This window comes from Scyliorhinus torazame, chromosome 5 (assembly GCF_047496885.1).
Source record: "Scyliorhinus torazame isolate Kashiwa2021f chromosome 5, sScyTor2.1, whole genome shotgun sequence".
NCBI classification, from domain to species: domain Eukaryota; kingdom Metazoa; phylum Chordata; class Chondrichthyes; order Carcharhiniformes; family Scyliorhinidae; genus Scyliorhinus; species Scyliorhinus torazame.
Genome location: NC_092711.1, coordinates 97,679,068 through 97,702,270, shown reverse-complemented (window position 1 = coordinate 97,702,270; position 23,203 = coordinate 97,679,068). Strand labels below are relative to the sequence as shown.

General features: G+C 47.0%; 1 protein-coding gene, 1 long non-coding RNA gene and 1 gene segment (V, D, J or C); 1 reads left to right on the top strand and 2 right to left on the bottom strand.

Annotated features, from left to right (window-relative positions):
• Positions 1 to 702: 702 nt before the first annotated feature.
• LOC140419101 (uncharacterized) lies at positions 703 to 7,980 on the bottom strand. 3 transcript variants are annotated; one of them, XM_072502857.1, is made up of 5 exons: positions 7,932 to 7,979; positions 7,150 to 7,256; positions 5,688 to 5,794; positions 5,155 to 5,270; positions 703 to 3,411 (listed from the first exon to the last, which is right to left on the bottom strand). In XM_072502857.1, exon 5 carries the CDS (start codon positions 3,289 to 3,291, stop codon positions 2,080 to 2,082), a length of 1,212 nt encoding a protein of 403 aa, XP_072358958.1. In that variant the 5' UTR covers positions 3,292 to 3,411; positions 5,155 to 5,270; positions 5,688 to 5,794; positions 7,150 to 7,256; positions 7,932 to 7,979; the 3' UTR covers positions 703 to 2,079. The 3 variants fall into 3 exon arrangements, with proteins under 3 accessions (XP_072358958.1, XP_072358957.1, XP_072358959.1); XM_072502856.1 differs by lacking the exon at positions 5,688 to 5,794 and having other exon boundaries at positions 7,932 to 7,980; XM_072502858.1 differs by lacking the exons at positions 5,688 to 5,794; positions 7,150 to 7,256 and having other exon boundaries at positions 7,932 to 7,964.
• Positions 7,747 to 17,106, top strand: LOC140419104 (uncharacterized). 2 transcript variants are annotated; one of them, XR_011945537.1, is made up of 4 exons: positions 7,747 to 7,847; positions 8,584 to 9,011; positions 13,725 to 13,959; positions 16,623 to 17,106. It is a non-coding gene; the product is annotated as an uncharacterized lncRNA (long non-coding RNA). The 2 variants fall into 2 exon arrangements; XR_011945536.1 differs by lacking the exons at positions 13,725 to 13,959; positions 16,623 to 17,106 and having other exon boundaries at positions 8,584 to 10,062.
• Positions 9,604 to 16,757, bottom strand: LOC140419103 (Ig heavy chain C region, membrane-bound form-like). The segment is given in 5 exon segments: positions 9,604 to 9,756; positions 9,897 to 10,024; positions 13,272 to 13,601; positions 15,308 to 15,607; positions 16,620 to 16,757. Coding segments are annotated over 5 exon segments (834 nt in total).
• Positions 17,107 to 23,203: the final 6,097 nt, after the last annotated feature.

The window sequence follows — 23,203 nt, the reverse complement described above, 5'->3', positions numbered from 1 at the left end:
CTCCTCCCATTTCTTTCTTGTTGCATCCAATACGGTGTCGGCCCTTTCTATCAATCGGTCATACATGTCGCTACAGTTGCCTTTATCTAGGATGCTTGTGTCCAGTAACTTTTCCAGTAATGTCTGTCGTGGCGGTTGTGGATACGTCCTTGTCTCCTTTCGTAGGAAGTTTTTGAGTTGCAGGTACCTTAGCTCGCTCCCCCTGGCTAGCTGGAATTTCTCTGTCAGTTCGTCCATTGTTGCAATCCTGCCGTCCGTGTATAGGTCCCTGACTGTCAGTGTCCCTCCGTCCTGTCCCCACTTTTTAAAGGTGGCGTCAGTTAGCGCTGGTGCAAACCTATGGTTGTTGCAGATGGGAGCTTTGTCCGACATTTTGGTCAGGCCAAATTGTGGCCGTAGTTGGTTTCAGGACTGGATGGTGGCTATCACCACCGGGCTGCTGTCGTGTTTTTTGGGTGGGGTTGGGAGTGCCGCCGTGGCGAGGGCCTAGAGGGAGGTCCCCTTGCAGGAGGCCTCTTCCGCGCGCACCCACTCGGCTTCTGGCTCCTTGATTCGCCCGCTTATCCGTTCAGCGTCGTCGCCCAGTGGTAGAATTGTATGTTTGGGAGGGCTAGCCCCCCCCCCCCCCCCCCCCCCCCTCCCCCCTCCCCCGATTTTGTTTTTTTAGGACCTTCTTCGGGATCCTTGCATTCGCCCCCCAACTCCCCCCCCCATATGAACACCATGATTAGTTTGTCTAGTGCTTTGGAAAAGGCCTTAGGGATGTAGATCGGGATGGATCTAAATAGGAAGAGGTATCTGGGCAGCAAGTTCCCGCCTGTATGGTTAAAATCAGCTCAGAAAGGACAATCTCACCTCATCGAATTAACAGTGCAGAAGGAGGCCATTTGGCCCATCAGGTCTGCACCGGCCCTCGGAAAGACCATTCTACTTAAGCCCACACCTCCACCCTATCCCCGTAACCCAGTAACCCCACCTAGCTTTTTTGGACACCAAGGGCAATTTAGCATGGCCAGTCCACCTAACCTGCACATCTTTGGATTGTGGGAGGAAACCAGAGCACCCGAGGAAACACACGCAGACACGGGGAGAACTTACAGACTCCGCACAGACAGTGACCCAAGCCGGGAATCGAACCCTGGTCCCTGGTGCTGTGAACGAACAGTGCTGCCCACTGTGCTACCATGCCACCCTTGCATCCAAGCTCCCGGATTGTCTGTCTTCTCTCCAGGTAAGTTCCTGTTTGTATTTCACTGTGACAGGGCAGAGATCTGATTGAAGGGATTCCAACATGGGAGTTCTGGGAAAGATGGGCAAAGATTTGGGAGGCGACAACATGATCTAATAGTTTGGAGTGGAGAGGGATGGGACAGTAATTTGTTAGGATGGCAGGGTCAAGGACCGGTTTTATTGAGGAGGGGGTGATGATGGTAGATTTGAAGGACAGAGGGACAGTACCTGAAGAGACAGAAATGTTGACAATATCCATGGACATAGGGGAGTTGGCTGATCAGTAGCTGAGTGGGAATAGGGTCGATGGAGCAGGAGCTGGATCTCATGGACAAGATGAGCTCTGAGAGGGTATGAGGGAAGATGGGAGAGAAACTAGAGAAAGATGTGGGTTCAGGGCTCGGGAAAGGATGACATTTAGAGACAGTTTGGTCCGGTGGGCTTGGGAAAGGGAGGGAAGCAGCAGAGGCAGCTGATCGGATTTACTCAATCTCAGTCACAAAGAAGCTCCACAAGCTCCTCACACGTCTTGTTGAGGTGAGTACGGAAGAGACAGGGGAAAGTGAGAGTACGTCAAAAGGAACTAATTTGTGTCAGAGATATTTAAAAACTTTCAGCACTCTGCGTATTTAACACGATTCTGATTTAGTTGACTTTTAGCCAGAGTATTAGCCCCTGTAAATGGGCTGGAGTTTGTTAGCAGCAGAAAGAGACCCAAATGAACATGTTTCAGTCCTGAATGTGAGGAACAGCAAAATCCAATCACTGTGGTTACTTGTGGCCTCGTTGGTGTCTCAGGAGGTGGGATGAAGTGGTGAATCCCTTCCCACACTCGGAGCAGGCGAACGGTCACTCGTCAGTGTGAACATGTTGATGGCGCATCAGATCTCCAGACCTTTTATAGCACTTTCTGCAATCTGGACATTGAAAAGGTCTCTCATCAGTGTGAACTCGTTGATGTCTCAGCAGGTGGGATGAAGTGGTGAATCCCTTCCCACACTCGGAGCAGGCGAATGGTCTCTCCCCAGTGTGAACTCGCTGGTGCTTCCGCAGTGCGGATGACTCAGTGAATCCCTTCCCACAGTTGGAGCAGGTGAATGGCCTCTCCCCAGTGTGAATTCGCTGGTGACTCAGCAGGTGGGATGACTTAGTGAATCCCTTCCCACACTCGGAGCAGGTGAATGGTCTCTCCCCAGTGTGAACTCGCTGGTGTGTGGACAGATTAGATGACTCAGTGAACCCCTTCCCACACTCGGAGCAGGTGAACGGTCTCTCCCCAGTGTGAATTCGCTGATGTACAGTGAGGTTAGATGATCGTCTGAACCCAGTCCCGCAGTGAGAGCACCTGAACGGTTTCTCATCAGTGTGAACACGTTGATGGCGTATCAGATCCCCAGAACCTTTGAAGCACTTCCCGCAGTCTGGACATTGAAACGGTCTCTCCCCACTGTGAACTCGCTGGTGTCTCAGCAGGTGGGCTGACATAGTAAATCCCTTCCCACACTCTGAGCAGGTGAATGGTCTCTCCCCAGTGTGAACTCGCTGGTGACTCAGCAGGAGGGATGAGTGAGTGAATCCTTTGCCACACTCTGAGCAGGTGAATGGTCTCTCCCCAGTGTGAATTCGCTGGTGCTTCTGCAGAGCAGATAACTGAGTGAATCCCTTGCCACACTTGGCGCAGGCAAATGGCCTCTCCCCAGTGTGAATTCGCTGATGTGCAGTGAGGTGCGATGATTTTTTGAACTCAGTCCCACAGTAAGAGCACCTAAACGGTCTCTCCCCAGTGTGAATTCGCTGGTGGCTAAGCAGGTCGGATGACTGAGTGAATCCCTTCCCACACTTGGAGCAGGTGAATGGTCTCTCCCCAGTGTGACTGCGTCGATGAGTTTCCAGCTGGGATGGGGAAGTGAATCCTTTCCCACAGTCCGCACATTTCCACGGTTTCTCCTCAGTGTGACTGCATTTGTGGCTTGTGAGGCCTGATGATAGAGCGAATCCTCGTCCACACACACAAATCATGTACGGTTTCTCCCCACTGTGAACGATGCTTTTTCCTTCCATGTTCAATGATATTCCGATGATATTCAGGATGTGATAAATAGAGATCTCTGTCAGATCCTGATGTGATGCTTGGTTTGAGTTTCCGAACTTTGAAACCTCCCCTTCGAACACCCTGTGAAACTGATTTAAAAACAGAAAATAGGGAGTGAGAGAGAACCCACAAGACCACAAGGCAGGTTGTGAAATTGAGCTGAATGAATCTGCTCACTTGTGGGGCCGGCACTGGGAAAAAGTGACCATGAAAACTGCTGGATTGTCATAAAAACCCAATTGGCCTCTTTTGGAGGAGAGAGAAAGAGGCGAAGAGGGATTTTGTATATCCAGAAGACATATTAAGAGAGTAGTTGGCAAAGCATATTCGACCTTGAGCTTCATAAATAGAAATATTGATACTGACACTATGCTTTTGGTGGCACGGTGGTTAGCACTGCTACCTCACAGCGCCAGGGACCCGGGTTCAATTCCGGCCTTGGTGACTGTGTGTGTGGAGTTTGCACTTTCTCCCCGTGTCTGCGTGGGTTTCCACCTGGTGCTCAGGTTTCCTCCAATACAAAGAAGGGAAAGTTAGGTGGAATTGGTCTTGATAAATTGCCCGGTAGTGTCCAGGGATGTGCAGGTTAGGTGGGGCTATGGGGTTACAAGGAGAGGGTCGGGGGCGGGGGGGGGGGGGGGGGGGGGGTGCCTAGGCAGGGTGTCCTTTCAGAGAATCGGTGCAGACTCGATGGGCCAAATGGCCTCCTTCTGCTCTGTAGGAATTCTATGGTTCTAATTCTATTCTATAAATCTTTATAAAGCTCTGGTCATCACTCTTCAGGAAGGATGTGAAGGTTCTTGAGAAGGTGCAGAGGTGATTTACCAGAATGGTTCCAGCAAAGGAGGTGGAGGGGAGATTTGTGTTCAGGTACACAAGATTACGCCAGGTTTCCATTGGGTGGACAAAGAAACTCTGTTTCCATTCACTGATCGTACAAGCACTAGGGAGACAGATTTAAAGTTTTGGGTAAAACCTGGATTGAACTATAAAAGATCCTGAGGGTTCTTGACAGGGTGGATATGGAGGGAATGTTTCCTCTTGTGGGAGAAGCGAGAATGAGAGCAAAATAAGGAGTCACCCATTTAAGATGGAGATGATGATTTTTTATTCTCTTGAGGGTTGTAAGATTTTGGAACTCACGTCCTTAAAAGGCAGTGAAAGCAGAGTCCTTGAATATTTTTAAGGCAGAGCTGGATAGATTCTTGATGAGCAAGGGGGTGAAGGGCCATCAGGGGTAGGCAGGAATGTGGAGTTGAGGTTAGAATGAGATCAGTCGCAATCTTATTGAATGCTGATCAGGCTCGAGGGGCCAAGTGGCCTGATCCTAGTTTGTATGTAAAAGGTACAGGAGATATGAGGTGACATGAGATATGGTTTTACACAGCGAGCGGCAATGACCTGAAACTTGCTGCCTATGAGGGAGTTTGAAAATAGATCCATGAATCATTTGATTTCCAAAGGAAATTGGATAGACACCTGAGGGAAATAAACCTGCGAAGATACAGGGAGCAGGAGAATGGGACTGACTGGATTGCTCCAGAGAGCTGGCATGGATTCACTGGGCCGAATGCCATTCTCTGTACCATCATGTCTCTGATTCTTTTGTGCAGTCTAGTTTTGTAATTTAACACCGGGGGGGACAGATATCGTTCAGGTAAATCTGTGCTACACTCCCTCCGAGGCCATTCTATCCTTCCTCAGGTTTGTTGACCAGAACTGAACACAGTTCTCCAGGTTTGGTCGAACCAGGGTTTGTGAATCTCGGGGCTTTTCCAGTCACACTGAGACCTGAAATCTTCCCTCACAGACAGAAAGGTCAAACCTTTTACCTTCCACACCCAGATGCTGTTGATATTCAGGTTCTGATGAATCGAGTGACTCTGTCAGATCGCGATGTGACGTTTGGTTTGCTTTTCCCGTCTGTTAAACCACCACTTCCAGTATCCTGTAAATTTACAGAAATCTCACTGTCGGTTTGGGATAGAAATTCACAACATTCTCTCCTCATCAACTTTGATTAAATGTATTCCTGGAGCTTTGGTCACATGACCTGCCGCCATCCTCCAGCCATTAATCTGTCAACACATCCATCCTTGTGACACGCTGCCTTCCTCGGCCAATTGGGAAGCAAAAGGACTGGGTACTTTACAGGACAGTGATTGTCAGCCAAATAACCTTTACCCCATTTTCAATATTTTTATATCCACTAAGAGAAATGTTCAAAGAAAATTACATTAAAATCTTCTTTACTGTCGTAATGATTTCCCAGACACGATTCTCACCAAGACAGAAGGTTAAATTTGAATTCATTTAAAGTCTATTGAAGACCCTGAAACAATTGTTGGTTGTTGCAAAGACCCACCTGATTCACTCATGTCCTTCAGTGAAGGAAATCTTCTATCCTTTCCTGGTCTGGCCTACAGGTGACTCCAGATCCACAGTCAGCTGGTTGACTCTCTGAGATGCTCTCTGAGATACACTCAGTTCAAGGGCAATTAGTGCTGGGCAGTGAATGCTGGCCCAGCCAGCGACACCCACATCCCGTGAATGAACAGAAAAGAAAATCTGCCATCCTTACCTGGTCTGGCCAACACGATTCCAAACCACAGCAATATGGTTGACTCTTTAAATGCCCTCCGAGATGGCCGAGCAAGCCACTCGGTTTGAGGGAAATTAGGGATGGGCAATAAATGTTGGCCCAGCCAGTGACTCCCACAAATCAATAAAATAAAATCCTGGAGACTCCAGTCAGTCAATCCGGGAGAGTTGGCATCCGGTCCAGGCTCGCAGCGCATGCGCCCTGTGGCATCATGTCCTCTGTAAAGATGGCGGCCGGTAACCCGGGCCTGTCACCGCTCAGCTCTCACTCTGTTCGGTGCTGTTTAAGACGGGACCGTTAACATTTTCCTCGGGAGTTGAAGCCTCCACGGGGTATTTATGAACCCTCCCGGCTCACTTCGCAGCTTCTATCGCTCCCCGGCCACCCACGGCTCCATTCCTGAAAGTCGCTCGATTGTTGCTTCCCCGCTCCTTGCACCGTCAGCGACAATCTGAACTGCGCATGCGCCGGTCACAGCCCGAACGCCGCATGCTCCAGTCACAGCCGGACTCTGCGCATGTGCGAGAAGCTTCTGTCATGTGGATAGAGCACATTCTCAGCTGCAACGCATATTGGGTAATAAACCCACTATTGAAATGGATATGTTTGATTTAAATTATGCTTTGCGAACTGATTATGATTAGTAACATTGGGCCAAGGCAACTCCCACATCCCAAGAACAAATAAAGGAAAGTTGGCAGTTAGAAAGGCAAATGCAATGTTCGCATTCATTTCAAGAGAGCTACAATACAAGATGAATGGGGATGAGAAACATATCAGCCATGATCGAATGGCAGAGCAACCTCAAAAACTCGATGGGCTGAATGGCCTAATTCTGCTTCTCTATCTTTTTTTTTAATGAGGGAATCTCATCAAAACTTTTGTAAAAAAATTGTTGGAATCCATCCCAGACCTGGATATAGATCAATTGATTCTTGGAGGAGACTTCAATTGTGTTCTGGACCCTAAATGGACTGGTCCAAGCTGATTCAACCACAACAAAAACATGGAAAAGGAATGAAACCGGACGGACCACCCGGCATCGACCCAGGCACCAGAAACGACAACGGCAAACCCAGCAAAAGATTTTTAAAATCTGTTCCCATCAGTAGATTGTATAAGGATTACGGGACACAGATTTAAGATTGTGAACAAGATCTACAGGGGAGATAGGAGGTAGACATTTTATACAGTGAGTGATAATGATATGGAACTCAATGCTTACACACAAAGGTCGATAATCTCCAGGTCCTGGTAACTCGAACAGTGGTGTTAGAATTTGATGTGAGGATTGATTGTGAGTTTCCTGTCTGCGTATCCCTTTCTAAGTCCCTGTGAAAGAAGTTTACAAAGGCATCACTGTCAGACCAGAAATGAAATTCAGGAAGATAAATATTTCGCCTGGTTTGAATTTGCTGTGTGTAAATCCTTCCCTACTAATCACTTGTAAAAGGAGTTTCCAAAATTAATCACCATCAGTCCGTCATTTCATTTCACATGGGACAGAACGTCTAATAAGACAGTGAAATCCGGAGAGCAGGATTTTCTTCCTTTTCTTTAACAGCCTCCCCGAACAGGCGCCGGAATGTGGTGACTAGGGGCTTTTCACAGTAACTTCATTTGAAGCCTACTTGTGACAATAAGCGATTTTCATTTGATTCATTTTCATCTCTGCCACCGCTTTGCATCATTAATAAGACATTGGGAATCAAAGACGAATGCAGTTTGATGGACAGGTTGTCTCCATTCTGAACAATGGGGAACAAGCTCCTCCCACTGATTGAAACATCGCCACCGACAAACACGGCAAACGCGCATGCGCCCAGATACACATCCAATAAAGATGGCGGCCGTAAATCCGGGCCGAAGATGAGGAGCTGCAGCCCCGCTCGGTACAAACGGGGTCCCGTAAACCTTTCCGAGGTTTGCGATTTCAACAACTTTACACAACGTTTCCGCCCACTCCCGCGATCTCTCGCTCCCTCCATATTGTTAAACACCTCTTACCAATTTCCATTCTAAAAAAGACTTCCTTCTCCATCGCCATTACCCACACTGCGCATGCTTCAATCACAGCGGGCCCGCCCCTCATTCACTCCGATTGGTTGGAGGACGAGCTGCTCCTGGTCGGTCGTCCAGTCCCGCCCCTCCTCTTCCTATTGGTCCGGAGCTGCCGTCAATCACCTGGGCATTGTGAGGCTGATTTCAGGCTGACTCGCTGATTGTTCAATAATCATAGAGGTACAATCATAAAATTTACAGTGCAGAAGGAGGCCATTCGGCCCATCGAGTCTGCACCGGCTCTTGGAAAGCGCACCCTACTTAAGCCCGCAACTCCACCCTATCCCTGTAACCCATCAACCCCATCTAACGTAAGGGCAATTTAGCATGGCCAATCCACCGAACCTGCACATCTTTGGACTGTGGGAGGAAACCGGAGCACCCGGAGGAAGCCCACGCAGACACGGGGAGAACGGGCAGACTCCGCACAGGCAGTGACACTTTTGTTGGGACTTGCTGATTTTGGTCTTTTATTTTGACTGGACCACATGCTTGGGGAAAGCAAGAGAGGAAAGAAGGTTCAATAGAAACTAGAATGGTCTGTTGTGAATTTCTACCCTATTCTTCCAGTGATCATTTTTGTAAACTTATTTTTCAGGCATTAGAATGGGAGGATTGGCAGCCTGGCAACTCGAACCAAATATAACATCAAGATCTGACAGTCACTCAATTCATTAGGATCTAAATATCACAAACTGTCAATGTGCTTGTCTGTTCTGACTGTGGGAAGAGATTTCAAACATCAGTGTGACTGGAAAAGCCCCGAGACACACACACCTGAGTGAGAGTGTTCCAGTGAACTGACTGTGGAAAGAGCTTTAACCAGTTACACAGCCTGAAAAATCAGAGTGTTTCCACTTGTGGAAGAGTCTGAGACCAGAGGGCATAATCTCAGAGTAAGGGATCTCAAATTTATGACAGAGATTAGGAGACATTTCTTCCATCAGAGGGCAGTGAATCTGTGGAATTCTTCAGCTGTGAAATCAATCTGTCTCTGAAGTTTACCATAAAAAGGCAAAGGTGAAGGTGTGTTTACCCGGATGGGCCGCTTGGGGGCGCATGGCTCTTTCACCGAGGGGCCATGAGTTCAGACACATCCCAGACAGGTCTGGTGAGAAATATCTGTCTGGGAAAGGGGAGATAACTGTATAATCGGGGAAATGGAGCGGTGCTGATGAACCTCAGAGAAAGGAGTTCTGATTAGTCTTATTTTCTTGATTTTTCATTCAATTTCAGTGAAAATATTACACAAAAGTTTATTTTGATGTTTACAAAAGGGAACATAACAATTGAGGGTCACAGTAAGAACAAAACACATGCCCTCTGAGCTGCCAAATGTATGTACGACTGTAACACAAGAGAGAACAGGAGCTCAGCATAAAGGGAAAGCAACAGTTGTGAATAAGTACGAGATACATTACTTATTTAGACATAGTAAGAAGTCTTACAACACCAGGTTAAAGTCCAACAGGTTTGTTTCGATGTCACTAGCTTTCGGTCATGACATTATTTAGACATGACATTATTTAGACATGACAGTGAGAGAAATTATTAGCTACAATTACATTACAGCCAAAATTATCTCGTACATTTTAAACTGAAAAACAGAAATACTGTTGATGATTGTCTCAGTTACAGATGCAGAATAATAAACTGAGAGAATTTTACTGTTAGAGTCACCAAGAGGAGATATTGTATTTGTGTCACACACACATCATAATAAATAGCTGAGGAAAATCTACAACGTCCAAACGTCAACCGATCACTTGATCTGTAAAAGAGAGAGAAAATGATGAAGCAGATGTTTATGATCAGGGACATTGATGTTAGAGTTTTTAATCAATCAAACATTTAGAGATTTTTTAAGCGGCTTCTGTCAGTCTGAAGTGTGAGTGGATTGAATCTTCTCACCTTCACCAGAGTGACTGCAGCGCTGTAGGAAATGCTCAGGAAGAACAGGGTGATGAATGTGGAAGCGGTTGTCCAGATGTTCCCGTTATCATCCTCATAGTCTTCAGTCCAGGTGTGGCCTGTGGTATCTATGAGGATAAAGCCAAATAAATATAATCAGACTGTTTATTAATCATGGATATATTTTTAATATTCTCGTTTCATTTTCTCCCGCTGCTAATTCATTCTTTAATATATTTGTCATTGCATATCTACTGTTCAGTTTGTGACACTCAGAAATCGATCTGTGTAACTTAATTTTTCCAATTAAGGGGCAATTTGGCGTGGCCAATCCACCTACCCTGCACAACTTTGGGTTGTGGGGGTGAGACCCATAGGTCACAGGGAGAATGTGCAAACTCCACTGGTACAGAGACCCAGGAGTGGGATCAAACCCAGGTCCTTGGCACTGTGAGGCAGCAGTGCTAACCATTGCATCACCGTGCCACCCTTGCCTGACGTTTGTGTTTGTTCTTTAGCTTTTGTGTCTGTGTAGATGCAAAATTCGTATTTCTTTACTCTTCTTTTGTGTGTCCCGATGTCTTTATAAGTGTCATTGTGTGTGTTCATGTGTCAATGAGTATTGATCTGTGTATTTGTGTGTCAGCGTATGTATGTGAACTTTGTTTATCTTCTGTCAATGTGTAGATATGAGTGTTCTATTGTGTGTGTTGAAGTCTATGTTTGTATATTAATGCCTGTGTTAATATAAGTTTATACTTCCCTGCCCAGTAATAAAAGTGTTAGTGTGTCTTTATACATTCAACATGCATGTCAGTGTCTTAATGTTTGTGTCTGGATAAGTGCGTTTGTGTGTGTGTGTGTTTGTTGATGTGTGTATTTCATCATAGAATCATCATCGTATAATCCCTACTCTGCTGAACGAGGCTATTCGGCCCATTGAGTCTGCACCGACCCACCAAAAGAGCACTATACCTGAACGCATGCTCCTGCCCTATCCCCAGAACCTCGTAACCCCACCAAATGTTGTGGGCACTAAGGGATAATATAGCATGGCCAATCCACCTAACCTGCACATATTTAGTTTGCGGGAGGAAACCGGAGCATGCGGAGGAAACAGGAATAGACATGGGAAAACGTGGAAACTCCACACAGACAATCACTAAAGGCTGGAATTGAATCCGGATTTCTGGCGCTGTGAGGCAGCAGTGCTACTTAAGCATTGATGATTGTTTATAACTATCTATTGATGTGTATTGATGCCTCTATGTGCACTAATGTATGTTTGTGCTAGCATGTGTATGAGTATGCTAATATGTGACCACGTGTGCCCATAAGTGTGTTAGTGTGGATATTTGACTCTGTTTGAATGGAAAAATTTGTGTCATCGTGAAATTCTGCTAAGTACATGTTATTGGTTACAGTTGTGTTTCATATTCTTCTGTTAGCTTGCTTGTCTCGTTTCATATGTTTGTGTATCTGTGTGGACACGTGGTTGTATGTGTCTGTTTGTATACATTTGTGTAGCCGCTTGTGTGTGTGGATTTGTGTGTGTATGTGTGTATGTGCACGTGTGTCAGTGTGTGTATAAACGTGCTTTTTGTGTTTATGTGCATGTTTGTGAATTTTTGCGCATATTTGCGTGTGTTTTTGTGTCAAAATATGTGTGGTTCGTTGTGCCTGGGTGTATGTTTATGCATGTGTTTCTATGTGTGTCTATATGTGTGTGTTTGTCTCTACGTGTGAGCGTGTGTGGGTCTGTGTGCATGTGTGTGTCGTGTTTGTGTCTGTTTATCTGTCTGTGTATTTGTATCAGCTGCCTGTAGCTTTGCCAGTTGTGGGTATTATTGGTACCGATGTAGAATATGTTGAACTTTCTGCTTCTAAATGTGTTTTCTGTGAGTTACAAGCTGACATCAGGTGACCTAATGCAAAAATACAAGGAAGCGCCTCAGGAGAGAACAGTGAAACCCCAGGGAGAATTCAATCACCAGTCTGGATTTGGATTATGGGGAATCGGTTTTAGCAGACGGATAAGAGGAACAATGGTGTTAAAAAAAATGCATCTTTATCATGATGGTCTTTTAAACCCTTCAGCCAGTAAGCTACATGACGTCTTGTAATGTCAGTGTAGCGCACAATGACTTACGAGAGAGATGAGTAGTGATGAAGTCGGTGAGGCTTTATTTAGCGAGACTTGTCCCCAGCAGTTCAGCAACAGAATGAAGCGGCGGGGAGAAGCTCGGGTTCTTATACTCCGCCTTCAGGGCGGAGCCAGGAGTCAACAGCCAACCAGGACCCGGGATCTGTCAGCCAATAGCGTCACGGCTTCACAGTCCCACATGACCCCTAATACATACCACCACAGTCAGTAACTGCGTTCTGAGTCTAGAGAACCGTTTACTTCCAAACTCCTTGCTTGGGGACTGGGAAGATATTGAGTTAATAATCTCCCTCTCTCTGGTCAGCTCAGCAAATTGCCTTTGGGATCTCCCTGCTGGAGGTGGAGAGACAGAGAGTTCACTCATCACCTTCTTCCTCTTTTGGTCGGGAAAGTGGGTTAGTATTGGCCCTTTGCTCTCTTTGTTGGGGAAGTGTGGGTACAGCAGATTAAATAATGCCGCTCCACTCATTGTTGGAAGCATGTGCGCAGTGGATTAACTAATGCCCACCGTCTCTTTGCTGGGCAAGTGGGGGTACCGTGCATTAAGTAATGCCCCTCCCCCTCTCTGTTAGGGAAGTGGGGGTACAGTGTGTAAGCTAATGCCCCTGCCCCTCTCTTTGTTGGGAAGTGGGGGTACAGTGGATTAACTAATGCCCCTGCCCTCTCTTTGCTGGTGAAGTGGGGGACAGTGGATTAACAATTTCACTTTCCCCTCTCTTTGACTGGGGATTGTTGGTCCATGTTTCTGTGTGACCCTCAATTCAGTTCCCAGTGGGTGTGATACAGCAACTTAAATCTGACATTAATTTTAAAGGGATGGACAATGAGCGAAGCAGGAACACCGAGATCGAAATGTGATGTGTTTGTCTGAAATGGGGAATTGTCCGATTTCTCCTCAGCGGGAGGAAAGTCAATGAATCCTGTAATGAATGAGTTTTGCTCTGTCTCTAACCCAGGGTGTATCTGAGCTGGGAGCTCTGGTTATATCAGACTTGGGGCCGAGACCTGTAGAAATCCGGGTCACATTGAACAGATCTGATATCAGCAAAGTGGCAGCACCATTAATTAAGCGGCTGTGTATTTAAATCACAATTGGAGGAAAAAGTTTTTATTATTTTTATTTTAGTTCGAAATGCAATTGATAGATTCTCATTGACATGAATTAACGGTGTCCTTCAGAGCGAGGGAAATGTTCACAAAATTGGGTTTACCGCTGGATTTATCAACCGTTCTGTTGATGATCTTCAAGGGGATGGCTTCATGTCCCACCACACAGGAGTAAGAAGCGCCGCTGGCCCACTCCTCCGCTGCAATGGATAACAGGCTGTACATGAAGAAGGAGCTATTGCCGTTCTCCGCCATCACCTCGGTGTTCTTGTAGTTCCCGGGATTCACCGGCTTGTCATTGACGGTCCACTTGACGAAGATCTCTCGGGGGGAGAAACCTCTCACTAAGCAGCTGAGGGAGACGAATCTCTGAGCGGAGACGTCTTCAGCCGAGGGCAGGAGGACAGAGACGGACGGTTCCCGCGGATTGGGATCTGCAGAAAATGTAAAATAAATGTAAATAAAATGGGGAATTCCGGAGACAATGGAACCGCGGGTTGGATGTGAGAGAAATGTGTTTTGTGTTGGATTTTAAAGGTTTCCATTTTCCACTTTAGGATCTGTCCGGTTTCCCAGCTCGGAGCTGAGATGGACACAAGCCTTTTCGCTGAGAATTTACGGATATTGGATTCGGAAGTTTCAGAAAGTGAACAGCAGGGAAACAGGCCATTCGGCCCGCCTGTTCTGTGCTGGTGTATAAACTCCACTCCAGGCTCCTCCCACCTTACTCCAAGATGATTGGGAAACTGCCAATGTAACACCCTTATTCAAAAGGGAGGGAGTCAAAAAGAGGTAACTATAGGCCAGGGACATTAATAGCTGAGCATTTAAGCATACAGAGTGTAATCAAGCTGGTTCTGCCCGGCTTCGTGAAGGGTAAATCATGCCTGACAAATTTATTGCAATTCTTTGAGGTGATAACGAGAAGGCTGGAGAGAGGGGGACCAGTAGATGTGATATACATGAATTTCAAAACTGTGTTTAATAAGTGAATGTACTATTGCCATGGCTGCAGATACAAAAATAGAAAGGCAAGTGGTGAGGATGACAGAATATCCATAGAGGGACAGAGACAGCTTAACTTACTGAGTAAAAACTTGGCAGATGGAACATAATGTTCGAAGATGTGAGGTTAGACACTTTGGTAGGAGGAAGAACATAACAGAATATTATTTAGATGAAGAAAGACTGGAGAAAGCTGAAGTAACGGGGGAATTGGGGGTCCTCGTGCAGAAACCACACAAAGCAAGTTCTGCAGGTAATATGGAGACAAATTTAATGTTGAGATTTATTTCAAAGGGGATAGAATGTAAACATGGGGAAGTCTCGCGAAAACAATACAAGGCATTAGTTAGACTGCACCTGATATACTTTGAATCGTTTTGTTGCCCTTATCTAAGGAAGACAGATTGGTTTTGAAGGCAGTGTAGAGAAGGATCACGAGGTTGATCGCGAGTATGGAGGGATTTTCTTATGGGGAGAGGGTAAGTAGGTTGGGCTGTACTTATTGGAGTTTAGAGGAATAAAGGAGGCCTAATTGAGACATGAAAGATTCTCAGAGAGCTTCTTAGGATAGACGTTGAGGGGTTGTTTTCCCTTGTGGGAGCGTCTGGGAGCAGCGTGCATGATCACAAAGTGAAGGTTCTCCCATTTAACACAGAGATGAGGTGGAATTTCCTCTCTCAGAGAGTAGGGAAGCTGTGGAATTATTTAACCCGGTGGCTGTAGATTCTGGGTTGCTCAGTATGTTCAAGGTTGAGAGAGACATATTTTAAATCAGTAAAGCCGGCAAGGGATATGAGGATAAGGCGGGAAAGAGGAGTTTAAGATTATCACATCAGATCAGTCATGGCCTCACTGCCGGCTGGACCGGTGTTGATGGGCCCAATGGCCAACGTCTGTTCCTCAGTCTTGTGGTCTATGGTCTCGCTCCATCTAAACCCAATGTCACAGTTGGGTTTCATTGTTCATTCATCTGCATATCAATTTCCCCCTTAAACTCTAAACGCCCAGAGTATTTAGTTAGTGGAATTACCAATCATAATGGACCATAAATACCCTGAATGCTAAATACTGACCGCTGCACTGACACTAGAAATAGACACAATGCCTCACTTATTGCTTCAGTCTCACCGCTCACCTATTTTTTTGTGGATTGAAATTCTTAAAGGAGTTGGCAGGTCCTGATGGCTCGCCACACAGTCAAACACAGCCCCACTCAGCCAGGCTTGTGTCGAGATGTTTAATTTGCTGACCACGCTCTCAGTATCTGCTCCAGGCTGGTCGGCAATCTCTGATTTCAGCGGCTTCTTCGCTTCACTCCAGGACACGTTGACTCCATGAGGAGCATTCGAAATGACGCAGGTTAAGGTTACTGTCGCCTCCAGTTCTATTGGTGGCGGCAGTATTGTTACTGAGGCATCAGTGCAAAGGGAAGGATCTGTGAATGAAAACATGAAAATTAACCGAAGTTTCATCTTCAGAATCAGGACAACAGTATTCAGCCTTCAATCACTCAATGGGAATAAATAAACTTCGAAATACCAACCTCTGAAGACCGCCTTTAATATTTGATATACAATAGAAAACCAGCGTGTTCTGTGAAAACTATTATAGAATCATAGAGTCACTCACATGCAGAAGAGGACCATTCGGTCCATCGAGACTGTACCGACCCTCCGAAAGTGCACTCTGCATAAAATAATTCCCCCACCCTATCCCTGTCACCTCACAACCCCACCTAATCTTTGGACATTCAGCGACAATTTAGCATCAGCAATTCACCTAACCTGCTCATATTTCCTCTGTGGGAGGAAACCGGAGCACCTGGAGGAAACCCGTGCAGAGACAGGGTGAAGGTGTAAACTTCACACAGTCACACAAGGTCAATATTGAGCCGGGTCCCAGGCATTGTGAGGCCTCAGTGCTAACTACTATTGTGAAAGTCGTTTAGCCCCGGTATCATTTTAAGGAATCAGTATTGCAGCATTCCCAATGCGATACATAATTCCTGATCTCTGGAATACAGTCATGAACGCTAATTTATAAATAGGTTAGATGAACTTTTCAACACTTTCCCCCGGAGCTGTTATCAATAAGGGTTTCAAGACACCCATTGCTTCTCAAATATAATCAGCTGTTTCGGAATAAAGCTGATATCAAGGCCACCTCACTCACTAAATGATTTCAAAGTAGAGGGAAACATTCTTTGCTGTTCTGATAAAATCCTGAATGGTGAGCAATCCTAATGCAGCTCTTACATCAGAATGAAACACAAACCACATGGTAGTAAATTAGAAGTTATTCTCTGCTTTGTACTAACTCCAGTAAATTCCTGATTTGGATTAACATCAGAGTAATTCTCTGCTTTGTACTAACTCCAGTAAATTCCTGATTTGGATTAACATCAGAGTGCAGGATGATTTATTGTTTCCTCTGTTTGTTTCTCTTACCAGATGCGGTGATGTTGTGACTTTGGTTGACCTCTCGATGAGTGTATAGACCGCTTTGCTGAACCATTCCCCAGCGGAGACTGTCAGCCGACTGCTCGCCGAGAAGTTCCCGTTCACTTCACAGGCGGGAGAGGTGACAAATCCTCAACCCATGGGTTGTCCATTCTTCAGCCACTTCACGTTAATTGAGTTTGGACAGAAATTGTAGATTGAACAGACGATGGTTGCAAATTTCTGTCTTGAGATTTCTTCATTGGAACTCACGGGTGAGGAGAACATTTGGAGGGATGTAATTTCCACCAGCTTCAAAAACACAAGTTAACATTTCTTACAGAAGATCTTGTAACAAATAAAATGACTTATTATGTTTAACTCTTTATCTGCAGTCAATATTTTTCGCCAGGAATCAGAACTATGCAGTGCACCATAAATGTATCATAAATAACCAAAGTTGTAAATAAAGGAATCACATATTTTCTATTTCTCACATGTTCCACAACACTTACATTTCATTCCAATGCTCTTGTCTGAGCCGCTGTGTCGAACCTCGCAGCTGATTTCGCTGCATCCCCCCTCTGACTCGGTGATGGTTAACTGGCTGCTCAGGGTGTAGGTTCCCTTCTTGTTTCTCACTGACGGGTATTTCGTAACTCCAGTGGTGATCAGCTGCCCATCTTTCTTCCAGGTAAGGCTGGAGATTTCTGGGGAGTAGTCCATCGCCAAACAGCCGTAGGTCACGGAGCCGTCGGTGTTGCGTTGCTGACAGGAGGAGACCAGGCTGTAGAGAGTGGGCGGAGACGGTGTTGCTGGGAGAGAATGGTCCAGTCAACAAGTTAGACTGTGGGATTGTATTTATTCAGTAACCAAACCTTTCAAAATTCGACTAGAACTATGAGTTTATTCTAACATTTTCCTATTAAATGCAACATCCACATTTCAGCGTTTATTTCATCTATCATTTGAGAATCATCACCTGTTTGCCCCCTTATTATAAACTCACATCTCCTGGCAGAAAAGAACATTTCGATACCATCTGAATGGTGTAATTTGCAAAGAGAGGACCAGTGGGGTTTTCCCCATTTTTTCAGCCACCATGTAATACAAAATGGAAATGTCCCATAGTTCCTGAGTCTCCCTCTTTTTGAGAGCTGACTGGTGGTGATTTAACCTGAGGGTCACCACAACTCAGGCGAGGGGCAAGGTTGAGAATGGGGGTCTTTATGAATAACCTCAGCTGGTCCAGCAATTGAACCCACGCTGGTGGGATCGCTCTTCATCACAAACCAGCCATCCAGCTAACTGAGCTGTGTACGTCACAATACAGAAAACTGAGCTGTGTACGTGACATCCAGCTCAGTGAGCTGTGCACGTCACAATCCAACTAACTGAGTTTAATACATCACAATCCAGTGAACTGGAGCTGTGTATGTCACAATCCAGCTAACTGAGCTGTGTACGTCACAATCCAGCTAACTGAGCTGTGTACATCACAATCCAGCTAACTGAGCTGTGTACATCACAATCCAGCTCACTGAGCTGTGTACATCACAATCCAGCGAACTGAGCTGCGCACGTCACAATCCATCTAACTGAGCCGTGTACGTCACAATCCAGCTAACTGAGCTGTGTACATCACAATCCAGCTCACTGAGCTGCGCACGTCACAATCCAGCTCACTGAGCTGCGCACGTCACAATCCAACTAACTGAGCAGTGTGCGTCACAATCCAGCGAACTGAGCTGTGCACGTCACAATCCAGCGAACTGAGCTGTACACGTCACAATCCAGCTAACTGAGCGGTGCAGGTCACAATCCAGCTAACTGAGCTGTGTACGTCACAATCCAGCTCACTGAGCTGTATACGTCACAATCCAGCTAACTGAGCTGTGTACGTCACAATCCAGCTAACTGAGCCGTGTGCGTCACTATCCAGTTAACTGAGCGGTGCACGTCACAATCCAGCTCACTGAGCTGTGTACATCACAATGCAGCTAGCTGAGCTGTGTACATCACAATCCAGCTCACTGAGCTGTGTACATCACAATCCAGCTCACTGAGCTGTGTACGTCACAATCCAGCTAGCTGAGCAGCGTACGTCTCAATCCAGCTAACTGAGCTGTGTACGTCACAATCCAGCTCACTGAGCTGTGTACGTCACAATCCAGCTAGCTGAGCTGCGTACGTCTCAATCCAGCTAACTGAGCTGTGTACGTCACAATCCAGCTCACTGAGCTGTGTACGTCACACTCCAGCTAGCTGAGCTGTGTGCGTCACAATCCAGCTAACTGAGCTGCGTACGTCACAATCCAGCTAACTGAGCTGTGTACGTCACAATCCAGCGAACTGAGCTGTGTACGTCACAATCCAGCTAACTGAGCTGTGCACGTCACAATCCAGCTAACTGAGCTGTGTACGTCACACTCCAGCGAACTGAGCTGTGCACGTCACAATCCAGCGAACTGAGCTGTGCACGTCACAATCCAGCGAACTGAGCTGTCGATGTCACAATCCAGCTAGCTGAGCTGTGTACGTCACAATCCAGCTAACTGAGCTGTGTACGTCACAATCCAGCTAACTGAGCTGTGTGCGTCACAATCCAGCTAACTGAGCTGGGCACGTCACAATCCAGCGAACTGAGCTGTGTACGTCACAATCCAGCTAACTGAGCAGTGTGCGTCACTATCCAGTTAACTGAGCGGTGCACGTCACAATCCAGCTCACTGAGCTGTGTACATCACAATCCAGCTAACTGAGCTGTGTACGTCACAATCCAGCTAACTGAGCGGTGCAGGTCACAATCCAGCTAACTGAGCTGTGTACATCACAATCCAGCTCACTGAGCTGTGTACGTCACAATCCAGCTAACTGAGCTGTGTACGTCACAATCCAGCTAACTGAGCGGTGTACGTCACAATCCAGCTAACTGAGCTGTGTATTTCACAGTCAACAACATTTTGTGATAAAGAAATTGTCTCTTCATTTATATCATTGCAGTTTTGGAATTTGCCTTTATTCAAACTGACTGATGCCTCCTCCTCTCTCCACCTCACTACCCCCAATCCCCAAAACACCCCACTTCGGAATGCACACTTATGTAATTACAACAAAACTCTAAATTTGAGTAGTTGCAACAATCTCTAATTTTAGGATCTTGCACATTAACAGCGGGAGGCGGCCATTCTGCTGTCGAGTCTCCTCCCCTATTCAATAAGATCCTGGCTGTGCTGATTGTGGTGTTAACTCCACATTCCGCCTGTCACTGAGACCGGGCTGTCTGCAATCCCCCCGCCCCGCGCTCCCTGTTCCCCATCTTTCTGTGATTCGCGCTGGATCTCGGCACCGTTCGCCTGCTGCCTTCACTTTCTTTCACATCTCGTGTGCTTTGTCCACTGCTCGTCTCTTTCTCCAGTTCTTTGAATGTTTCCCGTTTCCTGGCACTTTCCATGGGTTGTTTGAACTTCTCGCCAGTATTTAGGCTTTGCCCTGATTCTTATCGCTGATCGCCCACTCCATGGACTTTATTCCGGATAGCTGCAATTCTCTCAGCTCTCTGCGCCTTCAACTGGCTCTGTGTACTACCCCCGGCTCTGTGTACCTTTCCTATGCTTTCTACCAGCTCTCTGCCCTTTGCTACGGCTCCCTGTGCTTTCCCCAGCATCTCTGCCCTTTCCCCCACATTTCCCTCCCCATTCCTGCCCTGTTCCCCGCATCCTTGTTCTTTCCCTGGCCCTGGAAGTTACTCCCGGCTCCGGCGCTTTCTCCCGGCTCTGGCGCTTTCGCCCGGCTTCGGCGCTTTCTCCCGGCTCTCTGAACTATCCTCCAGCTCGCCCCAATCTCGGGCCACACAATACATTCGGGCGCCAGTCGTGCTCATGCCTTGCTCCAGTTCTCTCTTTCTCTCTCATTGCAGACATTCCGAAGCTGATTTAGGGACCGTGCATGAGAGAATGAGTGAGTAACGGAGTGAGGGGAGGAGAGTGAGTGCAGGTCATTGAATTGGATGACTGAGGCTACAAGAGTATGGATGAGTGGGAGAGAAAGGTTGAATGACTGAGTGAGGGTGAATGGGTGAGGGTGTGTCACTGAGGGTGAATGGGTGAGGGTGTGTCACTGAGGGTGAATGACTCAGGGTGGGTGAGGGAAAGTGAGTGAGAACAAAGAAATGTACAGCACAGGAACAGGCCCTTCGGCCCTCCAAGCCCGTGCCGACCATGCTGCCCGACTAAACTACAATCTTCTACACTTCCTGGGTCCGTATCTCTCTATTCCCATCCTATTCATGTATTTGTCAAGATGCCCCTTAAATGTCACTATCGCCCCTGCTTCCACCACCTCCTCCGGCAGCGAGTTCCAGGCACCCACTACCCTTTTTCATGTCAGACTATAAGAGTTAGCATGTTTTTAGAATTCTGTGACTTCTGTGAAATCCTAACGCAGCAACCATGTTCTCTCAATGTTCTTTACTAATACTGTTGGTCTTGATGCCCTGTGAGTCTATGTTCAAATGGTCACTGTCTGTTCCCAGCATTCACTCCCAGGCATTTAATAGATTCTGTAATTTGTTGCAGAATCCAATGGCAAAGATGAAGTGTCCCAGGATTCCTCTGAATTAAGGGTTCTGGAAGGACAGTCCATAACACTGGACTGCAGCTACTCGACAACTGGTGCTCCAACTCTGTTCTGGTACATCCAGTCTCCCGGGGAAGCTCCGAAATATTTATTCAAGATATATAGCTCAGGAGCTACGTCTCAAGATTTGCCAATCAGGTTCTCGGCTGTTTTGAACAAAGAAAACAAAACGGTTCCTTTAAATATCGCCGCGGCGCTTCTCTCCGACACCGCAGTGCATTTCTGTGCCATGGAGCCCACACTGCTGCAGAGATATAGTGGAGCCCGTACAAAAACCAGTTCCAGTTATTGTCAGCGCTCGCACTGAAAACATAAACTATAACTGAGCCTGTGAGGATCATTATTAAGATATGAGAACAATCTCTTCCTCAATGCCAGCAAAACTAAAGAGCTGGTAATTGACTTCAGGAAGCAATGTACTGTACACACCCCTGTCAGCGTCAACGGGGCCGAGGCGGAGATGGTTAGCAGTTTCAAATTCCTAGGGGTGCACATCTCCAAAAATCTGTCCTGGTCCACCCACGTCGACGCTACCACCAAGAAAGCACAACAGCGCCTATACTTCCTCAGGAAACTAAGGAAATTCGGCATGTCCACATTAACCCTTACCAACTTTTACAGATGCACCATAGAAAGCATCCTATCTGGCTGCATCACAGCCTGGTATGGCAACTGCTCGGCCCAGGACCGCAAGAAACTTCAGCGAGTCGTGAACACCACCCAGTCCATCACACAAACCTGCCTCCCATCCATTGACTCCATCTACACCTCCCGCTGCCTGGGGAAAGTGTGCAGCATAATCAAAGATCCCTCCCACCCGGCTTACTCACTCTTCCAACTTCTTCCATCGGGCAGGAGATACAGAAGTCCGAGAACACGCACGAACAGACTCAAAAACAGCTTCTTACCCACTGTCACCAGACTCCTAACTGACCCTCTTATGGACTGACCTCATTAACACTACACCCCTGTATGCTTCATCCGATGCCAGTGCTTATGTAGTTACATTGTATACCTTGTGTTGCCCTATTATGTATTTCCTTTTATTCCCTTTTCTTCCCATGTACTTAATGATCTGTTGAGCTGACTTCCGGTTGCGGCGATGACCAGCTAAGCCGCACGTTTCGGCACCTCCTGTTCAACGGACCTTTGGGCTCTTATCGGGAGCCCCAACGGAAATTTTTTACGGCCAAACCCAGTGTGAGGCGACAAAGGAAGGAGTCCCCCTGGGTGTGGATGGAAAGAAGCGATAGTAGTGGCCAGATTGCGGAGGATCCTCTGGAGCAGCGGCAGAGAAGAGAAGGGAGAAGCAAGATGGCAGCTGAGGGAGCCCAGATGGTATGGGGCCCGGAACAGCAGCAGTTCCTCCGACGATGTGTGGAGGAGCTCAAGAAGGAGGTGCTGGCGCCGATGTTGCTGGCGATTGAGGGATTGAAGGAGACGCAAAAGACCCAGGCGATGGAGCTCTGTGGAGTGAAGGCAAAGGCAGCCGAGAACAAAGACAAGATACAGGGCTTGGTGGTGAAGACAGAGACGCACGAGGCACTACATAAGAGGTGCATAGAAAGGCTGGAAGCCCTGGAAAATAGCTCGAGGAGGAAGAATCTAAGGATTTTGGGTCTTCCGGAAGGGACTGAGGGAACTGATGTTGGGGCGTATGTGAGTACGATGCTCCATACTTTAATGGGTGCTGAGGCCCCTACGGGCCCCCTGGAAGTGGAGGGAGCATACCAGGTCCTCGTGAGAAGACCAAAGGCAGGGGAAATACCGCGAGCAATAGTGGTGAGGTTCCACCGCTACAAGGACAGGGAGATGGTCCTGAGATGGGCTAAGAAGACACGGAGTAGCAGGTGGGGGAACACGGTGATCCGCGTGTATCAAGATTGGAGTGCGGAGGTGGCGAGAAGGAGGGCGAGTTTCAATCGGGCCAAGGCGGTGCTCCACAGGAAGAAAGT